Raw genomic sequence first — 27,279 nt, forward strand, 5'->3', positions numbered from 1 at the left:
TAAAGGCTCCTAGCAATGTTTCCAAATGACACATACCACTTCAAGAGCCCAGAAATGCAATAATATACACATGAAAAAATTGGCTTTTTTTAGTAGACTTGTTTGACGCTCACTTTCATCTTTTAAATTCTGACTTATTAATTAGTAATGATAGGACTCATTCCCCTGACCCTGAAAGAGCCTCCAATCATTTGGAAAGACGAGTAAAGAAGGCTGCTAAAATCTCAGGGCTGAGTGTAATAGAGATGTTACTGGTGCCCGCTCGAGTAAATCGACAAACAATGGGATGACTGTGACACAGTGATACAGTGATGAAGACTTTTTAAAGATGGAATGTCAAGATATTTATTTAGTCTCATAATAAAAAGTTTACTTCTACATTTTTCATAAATGATAGCATTATACCTAAGTAGATTATTAAATTATCTTTAAAATAGTATAAATTTTCATTATCACATAACTATTAACTGAGAAGAAAAACCTTTCAAAGACAAAAACCACTGAATTAGGTGATTTTTTAAAAACAATTTGGGGCCACAGACAGTGATGGTCAGGAATTACTCCTGGTTGTGCTCAGGGGACTATATGCAATGACAAAGATGGGTTGAACCTGGGTTAGCTGCATGGAGGCCAGTTCCAGAATGAGCTGTTTTGTTTCTTTCATATCAACAGCCCTCAGCTGTGCTGGAGGGAGGGGTCAGGACACTCTAATTGGCTCAGGGGTCCACCATGATCAGCCTTTGGTACAGACCACCAGAACTACACCTGGCTGGCATGTAGGGGACCATATGTTGGCAGGGACCAAATGGGGTCTTCACACACTCTAGACACTACCACACAAGCTCGCTCACCATCCCACATGTGCTGTTTTTACTTCCATTTCAATTTCTGCACATAAAGATATTTTTTCATTGTTACTATATTTGATTCCTACCATAATATCTCCCTATTATGTCTTTTTGTTTTGTTTTGTTTGCTTTTTTGGGTCACACCCAGCAATGCTCAGGGGTCACTCCTGGCTCTGCACTCAGGAATTACCCCTGGCCATGCTCAGGGGACCATATGGGATGCTGGGAATTGAACCCGGGTTGACCGCGTGCAAGGCAAACACCCTACCCGCTGTGCTATCACTCCAGCCCCCTCCCTATTATGTCTTATGAACATTTTCTTATTTAATTATTGCTGTTCTGGGGCCACACCTGGTCATGCTCAGGGATTCCATCTGGCTTTGCACTCAGAAATCAGTCCTGGCAGTGCTCAAGGGACTATATGGGATGCCGAGGATCAAACCCAGGTCGGCCTGTGCATGACAAATGCCCTACCCACTCTACTATCTCTCTAGCCCAAATATTTTCTTTTTAGGTCAAGACATACCAGCGATAGAGCATATGGGAGACCCTGAGCCCTGGAAGTGGGGAGAGGACTTGTTTTGGGGGAGGCCCTGTAAGCGGTACAATATTGGGAGCACGGGGACCACTACAGAAATATTTGACAAATGTGCTCCTGACCCTTCTCAGCCCAGAATGGCAAAGTGGTGCTGCTATGCTCTGTGGACCACCAGAGTCCTATCAGCAGTTCTTCGGGGGGCCTCCAGGTCTATACTTAAGGGTACTCCAGAGAGTGCGGACATGGAAACAAATTACTTCATTTCAAAATAAAGTAGAATTGGATAAATTGTAAACTACTATCATTTAAACTTAGGACCCAAATTCTCCCTGCACACCCTCTGCCATTGTCTGCCCAGCCCTGCCCTCAGTTCTTCGATGCCCGTCCTTATGCAATAGGGGGGGGGGGGAATTATCCTATCAAATACATTTTGAAGTTATAAGTATTCCAAAGTACAAGTCACGGATTTCAAAATTATCATTTATTTTTAAAGATAGTTCTGGGCGCTTGGGAGATAGCGCAAAAGGCTGGGGCTATGCTGCGTGCTCCGGAGCGGGTCCCGAGCAGGACTGAGCGCAGCAAACTGTAAATAGCAAAGCAAAGGTTCCGTGGGCACAGCGACCACCATCAGACACAGGTGAGCAATGTGTGTGCGAGCATCTCTGCACCGCCGCCTCGTCTAAAGGGCTGTTTTTTCACGGTATACTTTTCTAGAAATGGGATTAATGAGTAAGAGGGCCGCTACAGTTCTGGCCTCTGGGTTTGGGTTTTTGCTTTAGTGTTTGGCCTCTGGGGGGGTCTCGCCTCATGTGAAACGGGAGTCTTGACCCAAGATGGGCCCCTCGCCCTCCACCAGCGCGACTCCCTGCCATGCCCAGAACAGGGCCCAGGTCTTACAGGTGGGCTAGGGTGGAGCACGGGCCCAAGATCTGCAGCAAGAGGCAGCTGAACCCCAAATAAGGACGGCCTGTGCCCTCATCACGAGTGGCACGAAGGTTCTTCACACGGGTCCTCGCGGGACAGGTTGTGCCAGACTGGACAGAAAGGTCGGAAAAACGTTCAGAACCGCCCACGGGGGAGGGGGGCGTTGAGTCCCACTTGTCAGGGTGCCCCAGGACGGACCACCGCCCTGAGCCTTCACCCACCAGGGTTCGAGCTGGTGGGCTCGGGGGCGCCCCGGCCAGGCGCGGGCCCAACAGGGCTGGGGAAAAGTTCCGTCGCCCCAACAGAACCCAGCCGGGCCGGCTCCGGCGACACCTGCCCGGAACGATCAAGTTTCAGGACCCAAAGGCTGGGGTTTACCTCTGGGAACCGTCCAGTGGGCGGCGAGCACCGCGAGTGAGGAGCGAGTGTAGACGGACAGCGGGTCCCGGGAGCCCCCACCGGCCGACCACCACCACCTTACGCCGGAGGACACGGAACCAACGCCCGCGACTTAGGCAAAGCCAGCATCGTACCTTGAACGAGCATCCACTGACGGACCTCCCTGCAACGAGGATGCACCGCCACCAGGAGCACCTGCCGCGAGCCACGCCCACCCGCCGCGAGCCACGCCCTCCCGCCGCGAGCCACGCCCACCCGCCGCGAGTCTTGCCTGCTTGCCGCAAGTACACGCCCACCTGCCTCAAGCCACTCCCATCTGCCGCAAACTTCCCTGCTTGCCGCAAGCCACGCCCACCTGCCGCTAGCCTCGCCCATCCGCCGCAAGTCAGGCCTGCTTGCTGCCAGTAACACCCACCTGCCGCAAGCCTCGGTCACCTCTGCAAACCACGCCCACCTCACGCAAACCACGCTCTCCTGCTTCAAACCACGCCCATACGTTCCTCGGGTCGTGGGGCTGCGTGCGTCTCCGAAGGGAACGTGTCTGCAGGTGGTTTTCCTGCGCGATGTGGTCTTGCCAGATGGAAACAGAAATGCGGAGGGGGGGGGGGTGCCACTAGACGCGTATCCTCTGCGGCAGGTTTCGTTCTCGTGTCCTTGGCTAACGTTTTTACTTCATCGAAAGGGACCGCTTGAACCCCATCAGTCTGGCCATCCCAGCCTCTGAAGCTGCGAGCTTAAGGATGCACGTGTACAGCGGGGAGGGCTGGCCCGGGCTCGATTCCCTGCACCATATATGGTTCCCAGACCCCTGCCAGAACTGAGCCCTGAGTACAGCCCCCCCCCCAAATGCTACTGTTAACAAACAGTATACATAGTTTATGTGGAATACAGAGTTAATATGACAAAATTAACACAATTAAATACCTTGGATAAGATAGAAATTTTATACTATGTAATACACACACTTTGTTAGCTGCTTTTATTTTCCTGAAATCAGGTGGGTAGGTGAAATTCCTAGGCTAGCAACAGCCCCAAGCCTGCATTTCTGTGACTCTACCTTTCTTCACCCAGAATCACAGCAAAGGATCTGTTCTCAAGGATCTGTCTGAGGCTTTTAAGTATTTATGTTCCGCGGGACACCTATAGTCTATAAAAGTTAATTTCATTTGTTTCAAGGGTCAAAGAATCTGGTCTAGAAGACCTGCCCCTCAAAAGCACTCAACCCTACAAATGAATACATCTCATCAGATGCTTTACCAGGAAATTGAATTTCTCTATTTCTTCTGTTTTGTAAAAGATAACAGGATGAAATATAAGGCCTCTGAGATTAAAAAAAAACACATGCTGATGTACATTTTATAGTGAAAATATGATACTAATAACTGCTTCTCAGAGAAATTGGGCATTTTTTGATTTGCAAATGAGTGTTTTCTCACTATTGTATTTTTTGTCACTTGTTCCAATGATATGAATGATCAATGGGGAAAATGCTCATATCATTTTCCCTCCAGTCTTTGGTCCTCTTAAAATGACAACTTACTGTAAAAGTAAAATACTAGTGATTAAAATTTTTTATCTTCTTAAAAAATCTGAAGTCCCTACCACCCAAAGAGAAACACTGGTATTGTAATTTGACATATATCTGACTATGCTATATCTCTGCAAGTACATCTCTTTTTTAAAAAAATGGGAATATGCACATCAATTTTAGCATATCAAAGATATCTTCCCTGTTTTCCCTGAAATGGTTTTCCCTAGAGACTGCCATTGACATGTCAGCCTGCCTCTCTATTTCAGGCATATCTTGACAAGTATTACACAAAGGAAGGTGGACATCAGATTGGTGAGCTGGTAGCAAGACGAGGCAACTCCATGGTCAAGAAGATTAAGGAACTGCAAACATTCTTCAACCTCCAAGTCACTGGGAAATTAGACAAGTCCACAATGGATGTGATCAAGAGGCCTCGCTGTGGAGTTCCTGATGTGGCAAACTATCGCCTCTTCCCAGGTGAACCCAAATGGAAAAAAAATACTTTGACATACAGGTAATGAGATAGTCTTTCCAGATTCAAAGAGAAAACTCTCTCTCTCTCTCCTTTTTCTCTTAAAAGCATCTCCCTTCTTTTTTTTTTTCCTTTTTGGGTCATGGGAGTTACTCCTGGCTCATGCACTCAGGAATTACTCCTGGCAGTGCTTGGGGGACCATATGGGATGCTGGGAATCGAATCCGGGTCGGCCACGTGTGAGACAAACACCCTACCCACTGTGCTATTGGTCCAGCCCCCAGCATCTCCCTTCTGATCTCAATAAAAAGCACAACTCATGACAACAGTAAGGAAAGAATATGAATTTAAGATTAACTTTTAGACAATGACAATTGAAAAATTCACTAGAAAATCTGTTTAATATTGTTAAAATCACTAGCTATCTTTGACATTATAATTTGACCAGTTAATGACAGCACATATGTCTTCAAATAAAATAATGTAGGATTAATAATCTATGGTACCAACCAGTTTTCTTTTCAATTTTTTAAAACGTGTTTGGTTTTTGAGCCACACCCAGCAATGCTCAGGGCTTACTCCTGGCTCTGCACTCAGGAATTACTCCTGGCGATGTTCAGGAGACCATATGGGGTTCTGGATATTGAACCTGAGTAGGTCGAGTTCAAGGCAAGTGTTCTACCCTCTGTACTACATAGAGCTCCAGTCTCCAGCAAGTTGGTTTATTTTAATATCTATCAGAAATACTAAAAAAGATTCACCTTTTCATTAATTCAAGAAATCAGTCATTGATGATTTGGTAAGTGCCTAGTAAAAGGAATTTTTTTTTTTTTTTTACTTTTTGGGTCACACCTGGCGATGCACAGGGGTTACTCCTGGCTCTGCACTCAGGAATCACCCCTGGCGGTGCTCAGGGGACCATATGGGATGCTGGGATTCGAACCCGGGTCGGCCGCGTGCAAGGCAAACGCCCTACCCGCTGTGCTATCGCTCCAGCCCCCAAAAGGAATTTAATTCTGGAGATAACAATGATATATTACCATCCCTGACCATAGTCCTTGGAGAGAGACACACACATTAGCAGCCATTTGCAGTTTTGTGTGAGAAGTGTGAAACTAGAGATAGAAGTAGAAACTTATGGGAACTTGTGGAGGAACTTCCTGCTTGTTTAGAGACCAGGAAGTGACATCTGATCCTGATTTTAAGCCAAAGTAGGGGGCCGTATCCCCAGTTTCCCCAAACCCCTACTCTCTCCCCTCCCTACATTTTAGCTGGTCTTTCTGGTCTCCTCCTGCCCAAAACGGAAGAAAGGTTCTGGACAAGGAGGCAAGTCTAATAAGAATCTCCACCCAACTCACAGTTTATTGGGGACTCATTTCAGAATTGACCCCAAGAGCCCAGACCCACCTCTGAGACTAGCCCAGACCCCTGCACTGTGTGCAGTCAGAGAAGCAGGTCAAGGAGGAGAAAGGCCCAAAATGAGGGTGAAGATATGGCCTTAAGACAGCCAGAACTTGCAGCTAAGGATTCCGAACTTGTGTCAAAGAGCCTTCCAGGCCAAGATCAGATTTCACTGTTTGGATGCGCACATCTGTTGGGCATTAGTCTGGGAAAGGTGCGCAGTGAATAGCGCAAACAAGGTTTGCTGGCGCCAGTCCTACCAGTGCACAGGAGTCATCTGGAAATTTTCTGAAATTCTGAGCCATTTGTTAAGTACCTTCAGAATTGTGTAAATTGGTTGCTAGTCATTACTAAAAATGCAATGACCGGCCAGAGAGATAACATGACGGTAAGGCCCTTGCATTGCACACGTCTCACCGTGGGTCGATCCCCAACACTTGGTACCTTGAAATTGGCCAGAGTGAGAGTATATACAATGTGGAAGCTGAATGTGCTACAAATGAAAGGTTTTCAGAGATGGACCAATTGTTAAACTAGACCAGCACACTTGTTTGAGTCCTAGTGCTCAAAAGAGGGCTGAAGGCCAGGAAGAACCAGCGCCTGAATTAACTGCTATGACCCTAAGAGTCCATAAGGAGGCGCTCAAACACCATTATTTGTCCCCTTAAGCAAAAGAATTGCACAAAAAGCATTCGGGAAAGAAACACCCACTAGGAACAAGGCACAATCAATCCTGAGATAATTAAAAGTTATATAGGAAAATTCTGTATAAACCCATAGACTTTTTCCAATTTTTCTTAGACTATATCATAGAATTTTAATTTGCAACTATGCATTACAAAGACAAGATGGAATTGATTAAGTTCATTTGGAACTTGGCAAACTATAATACTCTTGTGATAAATATTTGAGGGAAGTCCCCAAGTCTCCCTCAGCATTCTCATACTTCTGATTCACTCTTGCTCTTGAACAATTTCTCCTCTCCCCCCTCATGTAATAAAAACAACAGCCCTAAGATTATCTCAGTGTGCACTCTCTCAAGCAGTTGGATCTCAGAACAACTTCTTGTAACATCATCCAAATAATTATATACATACATATATGAAGCTTGCTGTTTCTGTGCATAAGCTTTGAAGTTGTGTAGATCTGGGTCCAAATCTGGAATAATCATAAGATATAGAGTTCATTTGCACCTAGGGGTTGCTGTGATGAGTCCTTGATACGCCACAGTCAAAGCACTCCAGGTAGTGGCTACAGAAATAGTTCAATGGGCTGAGGCGCATTCTTGCTGCCAGAGGCTGAGGTTCAATCCCAGTGCAGCATGGTCCCCATAGTACCAGAGACGACACGCCCAAGCACCAAGCCAGGAATGGGTAGCCCTGGTCGTCACCGCGTGTGACCCAAAAAACAAACAGACAAATGAAAATAATAAAAGTCCTTCAGACAGTATCTTGCACTTAGTATGTGCACAAAGCATGTAAATATTGCTATTGCTTTATCAACCCTGTGACAGTAGGTGAGAACTCTTCTCCGTGTTCTTCTCCAGTACCATCTTCTGCTCATGGTAGCACCGCCCACACAGTGAACTTGGACAAGTTTGTGTGAGGGGACTTACAGGTGTTCATTCTAGAGTCGTCGTTCATCTCAGATACACATGCAGTGTGCACATTTCGAAAGCACTAAAGGGGCCCCTAAGGGTTCTTCTTGGGCCAGAGAGATGGCAAAGGAGCTGAAGTATTTGCTCTGTGTGCAGCTGACCTTGGAATAATCCTAGCCTTGCGTGGGCCTCCCAAGCACCCTCTGACCACAGAGCCTAAAGTAGCCCCTAAACACTGGAAAGTGTGCCCCCAAACCCAAATAATAATTGGTTTCCCCCTTCAGCACTGCAACTCTGACTCGCCTCCATCTCTGGAATAAAAGACCTATCCCTCCCCAGTGCCAAGGGCTAATGTTGACCCTCTTCTCTGGTGGACATGGCTATTTCCTTTGGGGCTCCTAGGATCACTGCTCTTGGTTTATGGTTAATATGGCATCACTTGTGTCAAACTCATTTAAGATATTTGGTTAAATGCATATTTCGGGTTCATACCTATATATTTAGTGGTGAGCCAGGTCTAGAGAGTGAGACTCTCTGAGTAAGCTCTAAGGACAGCCCCTATCATGAGTTTGTTTATTTGTCAGGTATGGACTAAGGACATACTGTGTGCAAGATCCAGGAGCTGGAGACAGTAGGCAGGTCCCTGCTCTGAGCCGACTCCACAGAGCTAGCTCTTCACCAGCATGGACTCTCATGCCAGTGCTCAGGCAGCAGCATCCCTGCTCCCTTCCTCTACATGACCCTGGGGTCCCAAACAGCCAATCCTGTACACACCAACTGTCTCTACCCACTGTCACTGTCACTGTCATCCCGTTGCTCATCGATTTGCTCGAGTGGGCACCAGTAGCATCTCCATTGTGAGACTTGTTACTGTTTTTGGCATATTGAATACACACAGGTATTGCCAGGCTCTGCAGAGAGGGTGAGATACTCTTGGTAGCTTGCTGGGCCCTCCAAGTGGGGTGGAGGAATCGAAACCAGGTCAGCTGCGTGCAACGCAAACGCCCTACCCGCTATGCTATTGCTCCTGCCCACTCTACCCACTATTTGTCAAAAAATATTATACTCTTTTGCCTTCAGATATCCTTGTCACATCAAGATTCAATGCAGGACTCAAGCCTTTCTCGATCAAAGTGAGCACATTTAAAAGTCAGAGCTTCCTGGGGCTGGAGTGATAGCACAGTGGGGAGGGCATTTGCCTTGAACGCAGCCGATCCGGGTTCGATTCCCAGCATCCCATATAGTCCCCCCAGCACTGCCAGGAGTAATTCCTGAGTGTAGAGCCAGGAGTAAGCCCTGTGCATCACTGGGTGTGACCTGAAAAGCAAAATAAATAAATAAATAAATAAAAGTCAGAGCTTCCTAGTCAAAAGGAGAGGGACAGACACCGAACAATCTCTCACCTAAAAGGGATATAAAGAAAAGAAACAGAGGTGCAACAGACACCCAAAGACAGTTGGAAGCTTACAACCGTAGGAGAGCAGGGAACAGGATGAAGTGGTTGGGGGACACTGGGACAGTGGTGTCGGGAAGTCTCTGCTGGGGTGTCTATGCATAAAAAACTACCGTTAACAGTACTGTAAACCACAGTGCCTAACCTTTAAAAATTAAAAGTGAAATTAGAACTTGCACTTTGAGAAATATATTATTTTATCACATAACTCCTGAAGTAGCTCCAGGGTCCCCAGCACTGCCTGGTGTGGATCCTATATTAAAAAATAATAAAAGAATAAATACATTTTAAAAACAGCATTCTCCCACAGCTCTGGGGAAAGTCTGATAGCCTTTAAATATAAATTTGTAAAACCTCAAAACTCCGTGTTTTTATGTTTCACAGTGGAAAGTTTTCAGTCTCTTTTTTAGAGGGAAAGATATTCCTCAATTAAAATCACATTAGGAAAACACAACTTCCTGTTACTTGTAGACTGACCAGCACGCTTTAAAACTAGAGTGACAATGGGGACAGAGTGATAAACCAGTATGTAAGGCATTTGACTTGCTTGTGGCCAACCCAGGTTCCATCCCTGGCACCACACATGGTCCTTAGAGCCTGCCGGAAGTGAACCCTGAGTATCACCAGGAGTACCGAGCCAGGAGTAACCCCTAAGGATCATCAGGGTGGTCCAAAAACAAAATCAAAAGAAGTAGTGATAATAATAAGACTCACATCACTTCATACCAGATTTGCTCAACTCTTTTACCTCTTCCTTCCAGTTTTTTGTTTAATATATTTAGGTCATTTTCCAATATGACAACAAAATTAAAAATTCTGGTTGGGATGAAGGACAGAACTAAGTATAGTAGATAAGGCACTTGCCTTACATAGAGCCAGCCCTGGTTAGATCCCTTTCACCCCATTTGGTCCCTTGATCACTGAGAGCAGTGATCCCAATTCCGTAGCCAGGATTACTCCCTGAACACTGCTGGGGGTGCAGCTCCATACCCCTTCCCCACACTCCCACAAGTAAAGGAGAATTATTGTCTTGGAGGGGGAAAATTCTATTGTAACTGTACTATGACCTAAATCTATTCTAAATTGTCAATTTATATCCAATATTCAGATTCTTTTACTGCCACAATACAACAGTTCTTACTTTTCTGCAGAGAATTTTCCAAAAGGCAACGTGTTGCTTCTGTTTTCCTAGAATATCCAAGTACACGTCCTCCATGACACCTGCTGAGGTGGACAAGGCTGTGGAGATGGCCCTGCAGGCGTGGAGCAGCGCCGTGCCCCTGAGCTTCGTCAGGGTCAACTCGGGAGAAGCAGATATCATGATATCATTCGAAACTGGAGGTACTGTGGTACTTATTGAATTTTGTCCACGAATCCAGAAGAGAAAATGTTTAGTATTTGCCTTCGACAGGGAATTTTTTTCCCTTGGCTTTTTTTTTTTTTGGCAGGGTGTGAGGGGAATCTACACTCAGGAATTACTCCTGGAAGTGCTCCGGGGACTATATGGGATGCTAGATATCAAACCTCGAATCTGGGATGGCCACGTGCAAGGCAAACGCCCTGTCCACTGTCCTATCGCTCCAGCCCACAATGCGAATTTTGATCCACATTATTAGCATGACTCCCCTTTACCTGGTGGCATGATAGTCAGAGGCCAAGATCGTGACCAGGTCATAATCTTTAGCGGGCTAAAAAAAAGTCCCCCGAATTCACATATCCTTCCTTTCAGCTGCCAAACAGATTCAGCGCATCATATCCAGCTCCCACTGGGTTCTTGCTGCCCTGGCACGAGATTGTCAGGGAGTGTCGCCCATCGGAGCCTGCACTGAGCCCCGGGGGACAGTCCCCAGAACGTCCTTGGCTTTTAGTGTGCCAATGAGAAACTGAGCAGCAGAGTTCCCATGAGAGCCCTGACTTGCTCTTACTCCTTCTCTACTCTATTTGTAATGCACTGCTAGTAAAATATAGCCAATAGAGCAGAAGCATGCAGATCTTGGGCCAGAGAAGTAGTAAAGGACTTAAGGCACTTCTGTTGCAGGCAGCTGGCCCTGGGTTGATCCCTAGCCCCACTATGAGGGATCCCTGAGCCCAGCACCTGGATATGGCCTACACATCCTGCCCCCTAAAAGTGTAAAATTCTGGTTTTGGTGTTTGAACCCAGTGTAACAACCTGAATTATTGGGGACTCGAGCAATAGCACAGTGGTAGGGCTTTTGCCTTGCACGCAGCCAACCCAGGTTCGATTCCTCCGTCCCTCTAGGAGAGTCTGGCAAGCTACCCGTGGCATATTCGATATGCCAAAAACAGTAACAAGAAATCTCACAATGGAGACGTTACTGGTGCCTGCTCCAGCAAATTGATGAACAATGGGGCGACAGTGCTACAGTGCTAGTGGTGTTTGAGACATATCCAGTGGTACTCAGGTCTAATTTCTGACTCTGTGCTCAGGGAACTCTCCTGGTGGTTCAGAGGACCATACACGGGGTGGGAGAATGAACTAGGGTCAGTTGCATGCAAGGCAAGTGCTTTAAGCCCTGTAAGTTTGTCTGGCTCCAAAATATGTAAATTTTTGAATGATAGGCTTACAAATACCTTTATGACTCATGACTTTTATACATACACACAGTCATACACACAGAGAGAGAAAATAGGGATAAGATTTTTTTGCATATCTTTAAATGATACTAAAATATGTTGTAGCAACAGAAAGCAAATACATGTTCATTATACTATGAATCTTATAGCTGAATCATAAGCCACACTCCACCAACACATTACATCCCAATCAGTGGATGAGACTCATCAAATGAGCATGAGATCTTTCTCCTTTAGTAGCCTAGGACATAGTCAATAATATATGTCAATTAATAGACATCACATTAAAAATAATCACAAAGGGGATTTGGAGAGATAGTTCAGCAAGTAGGTCGCTTGCCTTGCACACAGCCAACCCAGGTTTGATCCCCGCATCCCCTTTGGTCCCTGAACATCACTCAGAGTAACTCCTGGCCATGGACAGTGTAGCCCCAAAACAAAACAAAAATAATAGTAGCAAAATAACTTTTTTATTTTTAATACTTAATATCCCTTAAATACTGAAAACCATTTTTATTTTAATTCAAGATTATTCACATATGTATGATTCTGTAATTCCAAAGAAATGTTAAGAAATAAAACTATATGAGAAGTTATCTACTGTCAGGTACCACTCAAACATTTCTAGAAAAACTAAATCCTTGGCATTTTCCAACTCTTTTAGATCACGGGGATTCCTACCCATTCGATGGGCCTCGAGGGACTCTGGCCCATGCCTTTGCACCTGGAGAAGGCCTGGGAGGAGATACACATTTTGACAATGCTGAGAAGTGGACGATGGGAACGAATGGTATATATGCACAATTCACCATAACCCGGAAACTCTTGTACCTTCTTCTGGGCCTCCCTCATGGAAGCTTCAGGTCCAACGTCCCAAGCCACCCTTTAATTAGGGAGGCTGGCTAGGACAAACAAGTAAGCTCAAACTCCAAAAGGGAACACATAAGGGAAAGAGCTACCCTCAGTTTTGCTGTCACTTGACTATTTCTTGTTTCTTCTGCATGGTCTCAAGGAGCCACAATCTCCTTCTCAACACACAGCTCTTTTTTGTTTCTTCAATGACATAGTATTCATTGTTTTGTCTCTGCAAATAGGCTCCATGCAGACAAAAACCTAAGGGAGCCAATCCTCTCTGAGGAAGTAGGCTGGTGATGGAAATAAAAATTCTGACATATGCCACAGGACATTTGAAAATCTTCCTTGTGGAAGATGTAGACTTGAGGAGTAGACTGTAACAATATGGACTTGCATTCCTGTATTCCTGACATTGCAAGGTCCAAGTCCTTCCTTCATCATCAGTCAAGGAAGAACCATTAACAAGCCCCTGCTGGCCAAAGGGATAAGAAGTAAACTGAAGTCTGTAGGGTCAGGGCAGAATAACCCACCACACTTGTAATAGTCTAGTTGTGAAAAGAAAGTGTTGTGATTTGAATGTAGATTCTCCAGTGAAGACAGATGATGCTGAAAACGAAACCCCATACTGATGCTGTCTTTCTCTTTCTTATGTTGTTTAGGCTTCAACTTATTCACAGTTGCTGCTCATGAATTTGGCCATGCGCTGGGGCTGGCCCATTCCTCGGACCCGTCAGCCCTGATGTACCCAACTTATAAGTATCAGCGGCCCTACGGGTTCCACCTCCCCAAGGACGATGTGAAAGGAATTCAAGCCCTGTACGGTACAGATGTTACTCTGACCTTAGCACGGGGAGGGAAAGGTTTTGGTCCGCAACTTAGAGAAAACGTTCTTTATCAGAAATCCCTGCAGAGGTGATGGTTAGGCCAGAGATTCACAGTCTCCACCAGGTCCCCTTGGGAAGATCATATTTGCAATATATAAATATTGCTTCCTAAGACAGGATGTGTATTCACATTTTTTCTCCAGGGCATATTGATCCCTGGGAACCATTTGTTATTTCGCTTACGCGTTTGCAGGTGAGTTACCCTCTCATCTTAGAAACAACAATGATGATGATTAAAAAAAAAATCCATCACCCAGACCTTTACACAGCATGCACTTTACAATGCCATTCACATGAGTCCTTTCAGACCATTATTGGTGTTTTGTACAAAACACAAATGCGTGCGCAGGAGGGGGTGATGTGTGTGTTGTGTTGTTCCCAGGCTCTGGGGGCGGTGCGCTCTCTCTCTGTCTCTCTCTGTCTCTGTCTCTCTCTCTCTCACACCACTCACATCTGGTACTCTCAAGCCACTGTGTATGGACCAGATCGGGATGGCTCCTCCTTTGTGCTCCGCGTCTGTGTGTGCCACTGTGCACTCTTCTGTCTCTCTATCTCTGACTCAGTCTCTATAGACTCTCCTCTGGTCTCTTCCGACCTCTCTCTGCCTCTGTCGTCTCTCCTCTGGTGTTTTCCAATCTCTCCTCTTCTAATCTCTCTCTACTGCTTCTGTGTCTTCTCTCTTGCTACTGTGTCTTCTCTCCTGCTTCTGTGTCTTCTTCCTTACTTGTCTTAGAATCAGTTTATATAGCAATCATGTGAGGTGTTGACACAAAGGTGGGTTGAACATTAACAAATCAACAAAGAGAGGTAAGACCATTTCTCCAGGAGATTAACAAAATCTCATCTAAAGAGATTACTCCAGATTACTAGGAGATCTGCTCAGGGGCGGGGTCCCATCCAGGGTGTGTCACTTTCTTCTTTCCTCAGCTAGTAATCCACTTAAATAGTTACAGTAAATTTACTTCTAATACTTCTAGAAATGTCATTCTGTATGAGTACAGTAAGAGATATATCAGACTTAAAGTTTGTTTCTTCCTGAGGACATTCACTATATATTCCAGACCACAGTCCTCAAGCCAGGTTAGTCTTCCTAACCCTAGTAGGGTCCTAGTCTAGTCATTACTTTTGGATTATGACAGCATGTGTCTATGACCATGCTCTCAACTTATAGTTGAGTATTGTGGCACTTTGGCCTGGCCCATTTCAATGCCAGGTAGCTCACAGCTTTCCCTGAGTCCATTCCGTCCCTTTCCGGGACCCTGCTTTTGGGGTGCTAGGAACTAAGGACAACTGAGTCGAGAAAGCAGATGCCAAGAGTAAATATTATTGGAGTCAATCAGCTCCCAAGTTACAAAGCATAGTACTAACTGTCTTCCTGTGTCCATACAGAAAAGACATTGCTTTAAGGTAAACTAAGTTCTCTGCCAAGGCTGAAAGGACAAACCCAGTGTTATCCTATAGTGTTTGAAGTGTTTTCTTCTTTCAATTGCTAAAAAAGTCGAGGCTCAGACATTACATATTGAAAGATATCCCAGATTATCTCAAGCATTAGCATTCACTCAAATATAATCAAAGATGTTTAGAAAATCTGTATCTAATCTTTCTAACAGAAAAACAAAACTATTGGCCAGAAGAAATCTTAGAACATCCTTAGACCTTGGAGCTTTTTCTTTAATGGGAAAAAGGAAAACTGATTTTCCCCTTAAGTTTCAAAGCCTGCTTATTCAGTCAATCCTTGATGGAGTTTCTTTCTCTCCATCCTCTCGGCCTAGAGAAGGACCCGGAGAGCCCAGTGGTCCGACCACCCTTGCCTTCCATGTATCAGCCTCTCCATCAGCTGCTCAGAAATTAGCACACAATTCTGCAGTGAGATTTCCTGTTATGTGGGAAAGCAATGGTGTCCAGACGTGTGTCCTGGCAGCTCCCTCACTTCAGAGAGCAGGAAGGCGCTGTCCTCCTCCTAGGTGAGGGATAAGGAAAATTCTTGAAACGAGTCTGTTTTATAACACTTTGTCCAAGGGGTCCAGAGACCCAGATCCCATGAGAGAAGCTGTCCTGGTGGGCCAAGAAGAATCAAGCCCCAAGTCCAACAACACCTCCCCAGGCCATGCCTCATGCCAGGAGCCTCGTCATACCCCAGGTCTCTCGGGGGCATTCATTCTCTCGTGGTCATTCTAGAGCAGGTGAACACAATAGAAAACCATGTTCTGTTGCCAGGAGCCATAGAGACTCTCTCCTTGGCTGGCCTGCACCCCTGCCCACCCTGAAATGCTCAACACCTACTGTAGATTCATCATCTGGGATGTTTTCCCATCTTTTCCCATTTCTGATTTCCCCCAAGCCTCACCCACTGCTGGCCTTACTCCTCATCATCTCTCACTCCCAGCGGCCCTTCTCTGACCCTCACCTCTGGGTGTAAGACTTGATCAAGAGTAGGGACCTGTCAGGGCAGACGGCTTGCTCTCCATAGCTAGAGAATGGTCCCTAGGACATAAAAAGATGAAACTCTCCAACCTGCTCCCCGGGAACAGGCCCTGAGCACTATCGGATCCCCTCGCCAGGAGACACCTTAGAATTGCAACTGTCTCAGCACACGGTCAAGACCACACTGTCTCAAGGGCTTTCCTGGGCCTCCAGGAGAGGCACGGCCCAGAAACAACACCTACAGGGGGACAAAGCAACACCTACAAGTGGAAACACCTTTTTCACCTTTTAAAATTGGGTTATAATTGACATAGAAACATCCTATTAGTTTAGATGCACAACATAATGGTATCTTAGTTCATACTGCTTAAACATTAATAACTGATCATCATCATTCTAATTACCATTGTGTAATCAAACAAAGGCAGAAAAGGGTTGGAGATTTGGGGCAGGGGGAGGGGAGCCTGATGGAGGGGAATTAGTTTGGAGGGCCACCCAGCTTACTCTGACTGACTCCTGTTTCTGTATTCAGAGCACTAAGGGCAGTGCTGAGGATAAGGCAGGGCCCAGATAGTGTTGGGGACAGACCCAGGGGCCCAGCAGCCTAACCTTTGTTCTCTTTCTCTGCCCAGGGCTAAGATTTACTCTGAGCAACATTGAAATATTTAATGTGGTGGGATTAGCCACGCTCATATTGTATCCCTGTGACTTCTAAATGCATTGATAGTACCTGCAGCTAGCAAATTAATTAAATGTAATTGTAATCTAAATGCTTCTCAGAAATGATGTAATTTAAACCTTCTAAGATGGGTGCTAATATTGCTCCTCCCCACTCTAGGGAAACTGAGGCTTGAAGAGGTCAAATCATTTGCTCTGATCACACAAATCAGTGGGCAAGCAAACAGATTAAAACCCAGATCTACCTTCCTGCCACAGTGAGAGGCATGGGGGTGCGGGCTCAGTCCTGACCATTTCTCTTCCTAGGACCTCGAAAACCATTCCTGGGAAAACCCACCTCACCGCACACACCCCCTCACCACCCCGACCTGTGTGACTCCACCTCATCCTTCGATGCCGTGACAATGCTGGGGAAAGAGCTGCTGTTCTTCAGGGACCGGTAAGTTCAGAACAGGCTTCCAGCTCTGATTTAGGGGGCCCAAGAGTCCCAGGTCTCTGCCATTGCCTGATGGGAACCATGAGTAAACACTATCCTGGGCTGAAGGGCGAGAGGGAGGGGCCGGGAGGAGATGTGGAGCTTCCGGAGCTTGAGCTCAGGAGTACCTACTGTGTTCCGGGCACTGCACCGTTTCCCTCTCATTCACTGTGTTTCTTCCAACACTTTCCACTGGGAAGTAGAGAAGAGAATCCCCAGTTTACAGTGATGAAAGAAGCCGAAAGAGAACAAGTAACTTTCAGGAGGTGAAAGGGGTTCATCGAGGGGCTGAGTTATGACTCCAGCCCAGATTTTTCTGCTGGCTGTTCCGTTTACTGCTGTGTTCTGTTTGCCCAGTGAGAGGATATAGCATATGCTCAACAAATGCTCAGTGATGAGGTGTAATAGACAGTCTGATGGGTAGAGGGGCAGTTGGTCATTTGGCTTGGTTGATAGTCATATGGATAATTAGAGGGAGAATTATTTCTGAGTCACTACTCTGCCCAAACCACTCTTTCCCAAGAATTGTAACTCCCCACCTGTCAGCTGTCGACAGCACAGAGAATGACAAAAGAGGGATGAATAATTCTAGTTAAATACAACTAGGGGCTGGAGTGATAGCACAGCAGGCACAGTGTTTGCCTTGCACGCGGCCAACCCAGCTTCGATTCCTCTGTCCCTCTCGGAGAGCCTGACAAGCTACTGAGAGTATTTCGCCTGCATGGCGAGCCTGACAAGCTACCCGGGGTAAATTTGATATGCCAAAGACAATAACAACAAGTCTCACAATGGAGACGTTACTGGTGCCCACTTGAGCAAATCGATGAGCAATGGAATGACAGTAATATAGTGATATACAACTAGAGCTCCTTAAGATACCTCAAGGTTTGCCTTTTTTAATATTAGGAATTTTGCTTTGGGGCTTCTTTCGAAAAGTTTAATGATCCTTTGAGTGAAGACTCATCTGATGGGGCACACACCTGGCAGTGGCCAGAACTTACTGCTGGCCCTGCACTCAGAGGTCACTCCTGGAGGGGTTCAGGGGACCATGTGGAGGGCTGAGGACAGAACCCAGGTTGGCCGTGTGCAAGGCAAGCACCATCCTGCTGTCACTTTTTCAGTAACACATAGTGATGGGGGAGCCAGGACTCACTGCCACACCATTGATGCCCAGTGCTCACTCCCTGGACACTTACCCTGCTGTGTCCAAGAGATACAATCCCACAATTCTCTCTCTCCTCTCTCTCTCTCTCTCTCTCTCTCTCTCTCTCTCTCTCTCTCTCTCTCTCTCTCTCTCTCTCTCTCTCTGATCCCCTACTGGCTGTCACCAAAGGCCCAAAGTGCTTGGGGAGCCTGGACCAAAAACAAAGGAGTTCTTTTGAGACTCAGTCTCGTGGCAACCTGGGGGCTCTTATGAAAGAGCTCCCTGTCTGTCCCCTGCCACCCACCAGCCTGGAATTCCCCATCACTAACAATGACCTATTGATGGGATGTTTCACGCTGTGGATGTCATAACCACATGATTTGTTTCCAAAGAAAAATGGAATGCAGTACTCTTGTAAGTCACCTTGACACGGTCACGTATTCTCCTTAGTGTATGAAGTGTATTGGTACAATCTGATGTTCTCTTTGAAGAGAAATGAACTTAAGTTGAAAGTCAAAACTTCCATAAATATTTAATTCACATATAAGAGATCCCAAACATGGGGTTGGAGCAATAGCACAGCAGGTAGGGTACTTGCTTTGCATGCAGTCAACCTGGGTTTAATGCCCAGCACCCCATCTGGCCCCGACAAGCCCCACCAAAAGTGATCCCTAAGTGCAGAGCCAAAGTAATCCATGACCACTGCCAGTTGTGACCAAAGAACAAACCAAAAAAAAAATCCAAAGTATTAAGATGACTTGAGAATTCCTTAGACACTCAAGGGAGAGAAGAAGGAAACAGCAGTCATACCAAAATTACGTTTGCATATCTCTGGGTTTTATATACTATAACTTTAAGGATAAAAACAAGAACATCACAATCAACTATAGAACTTACTAATAGCATCTTACAAAGGGAGTAAGCATAGAGGTCATTCATGTTCAAGTCCTTCATTTAAAAACTAAGTAATCTAGGATCCGAATTGAGACCCAGTGGTAAATGTTTGGCCTGCATGTTTGAGGCACCAGATCTATCCCCAGCAACAACAAAAATGGAAATCTGGGGATTAAAGTTTAGGTCGCTCAGTCCATGTATCCTTGTCAGATTTCCCAGTCAAAACTCTTGTCCAGACACTATAGAAAACCTATACAATGGAAAAATTTATTTAATTTAAGAAACAATAGGAGGTGGAGCAATAGCAGTATGGGAAGAGCACCTGCCTTGCATGTAGCCCATCCAGGTTCAATCCCAGGCACCACATATTATGCCCCAAGCCCCACCAGTAGTGATCCCTGAGCACAGAGCCAGGAGTAAGTCCTGAACATCCCAGGTGTGGCCCCCTCCCCAAATAAACACAACAAAATGGGGTCAGGGAGATACTTTGTCTTTTTTAAACTGTCTATAAATAACATTTCAGAAGAAAAATGAATATTCCAGAGCATATAAAATGTCTTCGTATATGTTCTCTCAACTGAAAGTCCTTTGAAGTCTTGGCAAGGTGTTACTATTCTCATTCTGAGTTGACAGAAGGAAACTGAGCCTCAGAAAACTTAAATGACTCACACACGGTCACCCATTCAGTGATAAGACAAGCTTCAAGCTTACCACGTCTCTTCTCCCATTCCACATTGCTCTATCTCAGGGAAGAGGAGTGGCAATTGGGAGCATCAAAGAGAAAGAGGCCTTTCCACCTGACCTTAGTGAACAGGGCGAGATTAAAAAGAGTCTAGGAGAGCAAGGGCTGGGAGGTGGCGGACAATGAAAGGGCTCATTCAACTCAGACCAAAGCACCCTGAGAGTCGAAGAAGCAGACGGAAAAGCAGTTCCTAAGAATGAAAGGCCAGGTCACCTTAGGCAGGAGGGTGCCAAAGACAGCTAGGGAAGACAGAAGAAAGACCAAAAGTATCACGAAAAGAGACCAAGTCCCTAAGCAGACCTGGCACTCCGTAAACCCGGGGCTCAAACTCCAGTGGCCTGGCCCACACCAAGAGGCTGGCAGAGAGCCGCAAGAGGCCTTGCTGAGGTCAATAGTGACCCCACCACAAACTCCATGATCGATTTGTGTGCTTTAATAAAAGGGAGTGGAAACTTCAGAGAATATGAAAATCAATAATCAAGTAAATTCTAATCAATCAATTCTCAGTCGCTCACATGGTGGGGGGGGGACATAGATGTATTTGTGTGGTGGTATGGGGTGGGGTTTCTGCCTGCCTCTGAGAGACAAGTGGGCTTGAGGCACACAAAGATAAACCCTGTAGATAAATACCTAACTGCAGGGCTGTATTCTCAAGACACACCTTTACTTTGCTCTCCTTATCAAAGATCCTGTTACAAAGCACTGATACAAGATCTATTTTTATTGTCTGGTTTATCTACTTTCATTGTCTGGTTCAAATACAATCTGAACTTATTCTTTTCTAATAGGCTCATTGATTTTTTTTTTTAATGGGGCCACCTATTTTAAATGGTGGTGCTGGGGACAGTGGTCCCAAGGTCAACTCTCTGACATACTGGGGTGAGGTGTGCGGTTCCAGTGATGGAATCCAAGGCCTTACACATGCTGGGCATGTGCCATGCTGAGCTGGAGGGAGCTTACGTATCCTTAGCCTCTAGACGACTCTTTTCCTCATTTTAAATCCATTTATAGATTTACTAGGAGGTCTCCTGCTATACCTTATTTGTCAATTGTAATGCTTTTGTTACCATAATCTAAACCCTAAGATTAAAAATCCTTTGGAGGTGGGTGCTGGAGTGATAGTACAGTGAGTAGGGTGTTTGCCTTGCATGCGGCTGACCCAGGTTCGATTCCCAGCATCCCATATGGTCCCCTGAGCACTGCTAGGAGTAATTCCTGAATGCAGAGCCAGGAGTAACCCCTGGCTTTGCCGGGTGTGACCCGAAAAAAAACAAAAAAAAAATCCTTTGGATATATATACTATTGCTTCATTACACGAGAGATAACTTTTCTTCTCCAGAGTAGTGTAAATGTTCCAATGATTCCTTTAGAAATAGCGATCCTCCATTTCAGTGATGGGTAATGTTTATTTGCAATATATATAATATGACATATAATATGTAATTATATGTAATTACATGACATATAATATGTAATTAATATGTAGTTATATGTCATATTATATACCATATTATATATTATAGATAAATTATGTTATACAACATACCATATAATATATTATATACATTTACAATCATATATTATGTAACATAGAAGCTAAAACAGCATTTAAACTAAGTTTCTGAATTTTGGCACTGCTGATATTCTGAGAAAGATTAGTCCTTATTGCATTGGCATTTCCTGTGCACTATAGTATGTTTAACAATCTTTTTTTATTTTTTTTTGAATATTTTTTTTTATTCCAAGAAAGTCTTTTTTTTTTTAATTTTTTATTGCGTCACCATGTGGAAAGTTACAAAGTTTTCAGGTTTAAATCTCAGTTATACAATGCTCGAATACCCATCCCTTCACCAGTGCTCATATTCCACCACCAAGAATCCCAGTATAGCTCCACCCCGCCCCACCACACCCCTAACCCCCCCACGCCCCTAGTCCCCCCACCCTTAGCCCCCCCCCCGCCTGTGTAACTAATAAATTTCACTTTACTTTCACTTTGAACAATCTTTTTTTAGACTTCAGTAATCCTGCCCACCCTCAATTGCAACAACCAGAATCTCACCAACATCGCCAAAATTCCCTAAGACCTAACTTCTTAAGCTGTGACTCACAACTCAGGGGGGCCGCTGCATAGCTGCATGTGGGGAGGTCATAAAAAATTTGGCAACAGTAAAAGGTTTCTGAAAGTGCAACGACCAATAATTAATTCAAGCCAATCACATAATGAATCTGAAGTGTTTCTGGCAGTGCCAGCCCATGATGCATTTCTCTCAGGTGGGAAGGATTCACCAGTGGGAAAAGGTTTAAGAATCCATGGGGCACAAATGCATGGTGGGTTTAGAACAACCAACTCTAGTTCTCACAGCATCCACAGCACCCTATATTCGCATTTATTCCTAAGGGATTTAAGAGTCTGTGTATATAAGAAGTTGAAAAGTGCATTTTTGATTTCTTGGTTTAGGGGCTGTTTCTGCGGGGGTTGGGGGGGTGGTCGCACTACGCACTGCTCCGTGGCTAATCCGAGCTCTGAGGTCCACTCCAGGTGATGCTCTAGAGGCCCTCTGATGCTGGGAATCAAACCCGGATCTCCCGAAGGTGGTCTGTGCTCAGTTTGGCTGGCTCCAGTCACCACACTTTATCACCTCTCACACTAAATCTGAAAGAACATCAATGTCCTGTAAGTTAAAAAAAAAAGATGGAGCTTAATCTTTACCTAGAGTTACTTGCTGATTTTTAACATAAAAGAAAATTCACCCCAACTTTGGGTGTTCAGATGGCTGCTAGAATGCCAGCTGAGGTTCATCAGAGACATGACTCAGGTGAGTCACATATGCATCAATGTTTCCATCAATACATGTAGAAGGACATTGATTTCATGAAAATAGCACTGTAGCACTGTCATAGCACTGTCGTCCCATTGTTCATGGATTTTACTTGAGTGGGTACCAGTAACGTCTCCGTTGTGAGACTTGTTACTGTTTTTGACATATCAAATACACCACGGGTGGCTTGCCAGACTCTGCCCGTGTGGGCGGGATACTCTCAGTAGCTTGCCGGGCTCTCCAAGAGGGACGGAGGAATCGAACCCAGGTCGGTTGCGTGCAAGGCAAACACCCTACCCGCTGTGCTATGGCGCCTAGTTTATGAAAATAAGATTGGATAAATGAGATACTAAGCTTCAAGTTAACTATGCGTGCCACATTTCTGTTAATTAGTCATCAGGTTCAAAGACACAAATACTTTCAAGTGATGAGGATCTAGACCAGTGGTTACCAATCCTTTTGTGCCTCAGACCAGCATTAGTCTGCAGACTAGTGATTGAAAAGGAATGGCCACATGAGAATTATAATTGTTAACGTTTTAGCTATTTTTACAGGAATAATTAGCATCTCCCATCCACAGTTCATTTTTACGTTTCTATGTTTACCTAGATTATATTTATCTATGGGATCTTAATTTTTTTAAAGATCAGAGTTGGGGGTGGAGAAATAATAGAGCAGTTAGGGGAGTTTGTGTGTAGCTGGCTTGGGTTCTCTCCAGCACCACATATGGTCCCCTGAGCCCTGCCAGGAGTGATCCCTGAGCACAGAGCCAGGAGTAAGCCCTGAGCACTGCTAGGTATGGCAAAACAAAAACAAAAACAAAAACAAAAGAACAGAATGGTAAGGAAGGTCTGTATGAAGTGACACTTAGGGAGGTCCAAATGAAAAGTGTAAGTCACTGACATCTTCATGCTTTATCCCTTCATGTCTTGAATGGCCTTCATTATTTTTTAAATTATTTTTTATTAGTGAATCACCATGGGGTATAGTTACAAACTTACAAACGTTTGTGTTTGCATTACAGTCATACAATGATTGTTTACCCATCCCTCCACCAGTACCCATTCTCCCCCACCAATGTTCCCAACATCCTTGCCTCCACCCCACCCTGCCTCAGCGGCAGGGCATTCCCTTTTATTCTCTCTCCTTTTGGGTGTTGTGGTTTGCAAGAAAGGTATTGAGCGACCATCCTATTCAGTCTATAGTCTACTTTCGGCATGCATCTTTCAACCCAAATGGGTCCTCACAACATTTTTTACTTGGTGTTCCCTTCTCTATCTCAGCTTCCTTTTCCCCCAGCATATGAGGCAGGTTTCAAGCCATGGAGCAGACCTCCTGGTCCTTATTTCTACTACTCTTGGGTGTTAGTCTCCCATTCTGTTACTTTATATTCTACAGGTGAGTGCGATCTTTCTATGCCTGTCCCTCTCTTTCTGACTCATTTCACTTACCATGATACTTTTCATGTTGATCCACTTATATGCAAATTTCATTACTTCATCTTTTCTAACAGCTGCATAGTATTGCATTGTGTAGATGTACCAAAGTTTCTTTAACCAGTCATCTGTTCCTGGGCACTGAAGTTTTTTCCAGATTTTGGCTATTGTAAACAGTGCAGCAATGAATATACAAGTGCCGATGTCATTTCCACTATACTTTTTTTGCCTCTCGGGGATATATTCCCAGGAGTGGTATTTCTGGGTCAAATGGGAGCTCAATTTCTGATTTTTTGAGAATCATACATACTGTTTTCCGAAAGGGCTGAACGAGTCGGCATTCCCACCAGCAGTGAAGAAGAGTCCCTTTCTCCCCACATCCACACCAACATTGGTTGCTTTTGTTCTTTTGGATGTGTGAGTGGTCTTCATTAAATGAAAGGGATTGCATAGATGTCAAGAAGACAAAGAGGGAGAAGGTAAAATTATTTCTTTAAACCAAAACCAAAAACTGAAAACCTGTGTTCTTTTTTAAAACAAGCCGAGCGCAAGGTGTATTCAAAAATGGCCCCTGGAGAGAAGCTTCCGACCCATTCTAATCCGTGTTCAGTTTAAGCTCCAAATCAGCCCCTGACTGACTTCTCTTGGACTTGCCCAATAGGATTTTCTGGCGTCGACAGGTTCACTTGCCCTCAGGGATCCGGCCCAGCACCATCACGAGCTCCTTCCCTCAGCTTATGTCCAACGTGGATGCAGCTTATGAAGTGGCTGAGCGGGGCACTGCCTACTTCTTCAAAGGTACTTGGCCAACCCCTCTTGGGAGGGAACAGCGGGCATGTGCTTATGCTCATGTGATGGGGACTCATGGCACAGACCGCATCTGCTCAGTGATCAGGGTCTGTGTGTGTGTCCCCCTCCCCCTGCTGGATAGGAATGCTACCTACCATGTTAGGACAAGTCTGTCGCTCAGTGGCAGCGCCCACGGGCTTGGAAACCTGGCCCAGACTGCCAGGACTTCTGCTCAGAGTCTCTTCTGAAAGGCTCAAATGCATTTCATCAAACCTGGAGTCCAGCTGCTGCTGTGCAGTGCTCCTGGGGGACTCCTGTGGCTGCAGGGGGACTCGCAGACAGTCTCTGCTACAGCCCATTGCTCTTTGAGGTACTTTGGAAAGTTATCTAAGTGCTCTGGGCCTTCATTTCATCCTGTGCAAAATGATTCTAGTACTATCAACCCTGAGACACAAGAATGGCGAGCTGGCAGGAAGTATTAATTGCCAATTTTAGCTTAAATTGACTGATAAACTTTAGCTTATTAAAGGTTTGGTCTAGGGTCTGGAGAGAGAGTACAATGTATAAGGTGCTCACCTTACACACAGTCCACCTGGGTTCGATCCCCAGCACCCCATGTGGTCCCGTGAGCCCTACCAAGAGTGATCGCTGAGCACAGAGTAGAAGGAAGAGCACAGAGCACTGCCAGATGTGGCCCTCACCTTCCCCAAAAGGCTTGGACTAATTTAAGTCAGAATCATAGAACTTCCATGATACTTGAACCTTTTGTCATATGCTAGAGACTAAACTGAGATTTATAAGTAAAAGGAATCATGAAAAATAATACTGTGTTAAATTTAAGAACAGTAATACCAATAGTATTACTGTTCTTAAAGCATCACAAAGCCTTTGTTATGTTTTGTTTTGCCTTCAGGACAAGTTTTAAGTCTTTTATTGAGCTGATTTGGAGTTTATAATTCCTGTTGGGTATCACCATGACAGATATCACACAGACTCGACATCCCTCAGGCCCTCCATAGCATCCTCTGAGTGAAGTGCATCGCCATAAGGTACAGAGTTTTTACGAACTCTGGTTTCTATTTTCAGGGCCCCATTATTGGATAACGAGAGGATTCCAAATGCAGGGTCCTCCTCGGACCATCTATGACTTCGGGTTCCCAAGATACGTGCAGCGGATCGATGCTGCCGTCTACGTCCCGGACACACAGAAGACCCTCTTCTTCGTGGGAGATGAATACTACAGGTACAGCCTCCTCTACTCTCGACGGTGCACGTGTATGCCAAGGGAAACACAAAACTTTGTGAGAATAAAAGAACAGCAGGCAAATTCAATAGGTACCCTGACCCTTCCTGGGAGTATCAGGCCCTGATCACTGAAGCCATCTTCAGCATCTTCCAAATAAGAGGTGAAGTGTTCATTCCAGAATCGCATTGCTTAGTCCCCAGGCGAAAGAATACCCTTATCTTCTGGTGCACACTCATTAACTGGATTGCCCTGTGGCCTGGTGTAGCCTTCCCAACACAGCACAGAACTATCCATTGGCAGTAATTGTGTGAGAGAAGCCCCAGGGCCAGTGAATACCGATGCTTCCAGAGTCCCGGTGATTTTGTACGGAAGAAGGGCAGGAGCACACTCAGTGAAGGGAAGCTCTGCTAGCTGGAAAGGGCCTTGTTGTTAAGTCCTGTGCCTTGGTGTAGAACACGAAGGCGTTCAACCCCATGTGGACTATATGTCACATCAGTCCTCTCTTGCAGGGGCCTATTATAAGAGCTCCCCACTTCATCTGGATCAACCCTCTCATGGATACATTTCTATATTTCATTAACTGCATTGAGGAGTAACTGTGCCTTGCTGCCAATTTCTGCCACGTTGTCCCTCCCTACATTCCCATTCTCACATTGATATTATTTGTTCGTCTAAACTCCAACAGAGAGAAGCAAATGAAGGGTGTGCATTGGAATTATGTCATGAGAAACCATTATTAGTAGCATTGAAACCACAGAATCACAATTTTAAAGTTTTGTAAAAGAAAGAAAAGTGGGGCTGCAGTCATAGTACAGTAGGAAGGGCCTTGCACACAGCCAACCTGGGTTCAATCTCTAGCATCCCATATGGTCCCCTGAGCACCGCCAGGAATAAGCCCTGAGTGCAGAGCCAGGAATAAACCCTGACCACTGCTAGATGTGGCACAAAAAGAAAAATAAGTCAACAACAGAGAGAGAGAGAGAGAGAGAGAAGCAAAACAGAATCCAAGCAAGTGACTATGCTAACATTTTCATCTAGGCTATGAAAGCAAGAGAGCACCCAGCTTCCCAAGGCTTTTGTTTTATATCACCTATTTTTAATAATCTTCTAAGTGGTTCACTGTATCACTGTATCA

General features: G+C 45.2%; 1 protein-coding gene across 1 annotated transcript in view; it reads left to right on the forward strand.

Moving 5' to 3' along the window:
- The window catches only part of MMP20 (matrix metallopeptidase 20), a 45,657-nt gene that overhangs the window by 2,932 nt on the left and 15,446 nt on the right, over window positions 1-27,279 (forward strand). Inside the window, exons 2-8 of the mRNA XM_004604811.2 lie at window positions 4,507-4,754; window positions 10,356-10,504; window positions 12,423-12,548; window positions 13,273-13,434; window positions 16,906-17,038; window positions 24,771-24,907; window positions 25,985-26,141. Of these exons, the coding sequence (XP_004604868.2) occupies window positions 4,507-4,754; window positions 10,356-10,504; window positions 12,423-12,548; window positions 13,273-13,434; window positions 16,906-17,038; window positions 24,771-24,907; window positions 25,985-26,141 (1,112 nt within the window). The remainder of the gene's footprint in view (window positions 1-4,506; window positions 4,755-10,355; window positions 10,505-12,422; window positions 12,549-13,272; window positions 13,435-16,905; window positions 17,039-24,770; window positions 24,908-25,984; window positions 26,142-27,279) is intronic.

Source organism: Sorex araneus, chromosome 3 (assembly GCF_027595985.1).
Source record: "Sorex araneus isolate mSorAra2 chromosome 3, mSorAra2.pri, whole genome shotgun sequence".
In the NCBI taxonomy this organism is placed as follows: Eukaryota; Metazoa; Chordata; class Mammalia; order Eulipotyphla; family Soricidae; genus Sorex; species Sorex araneus.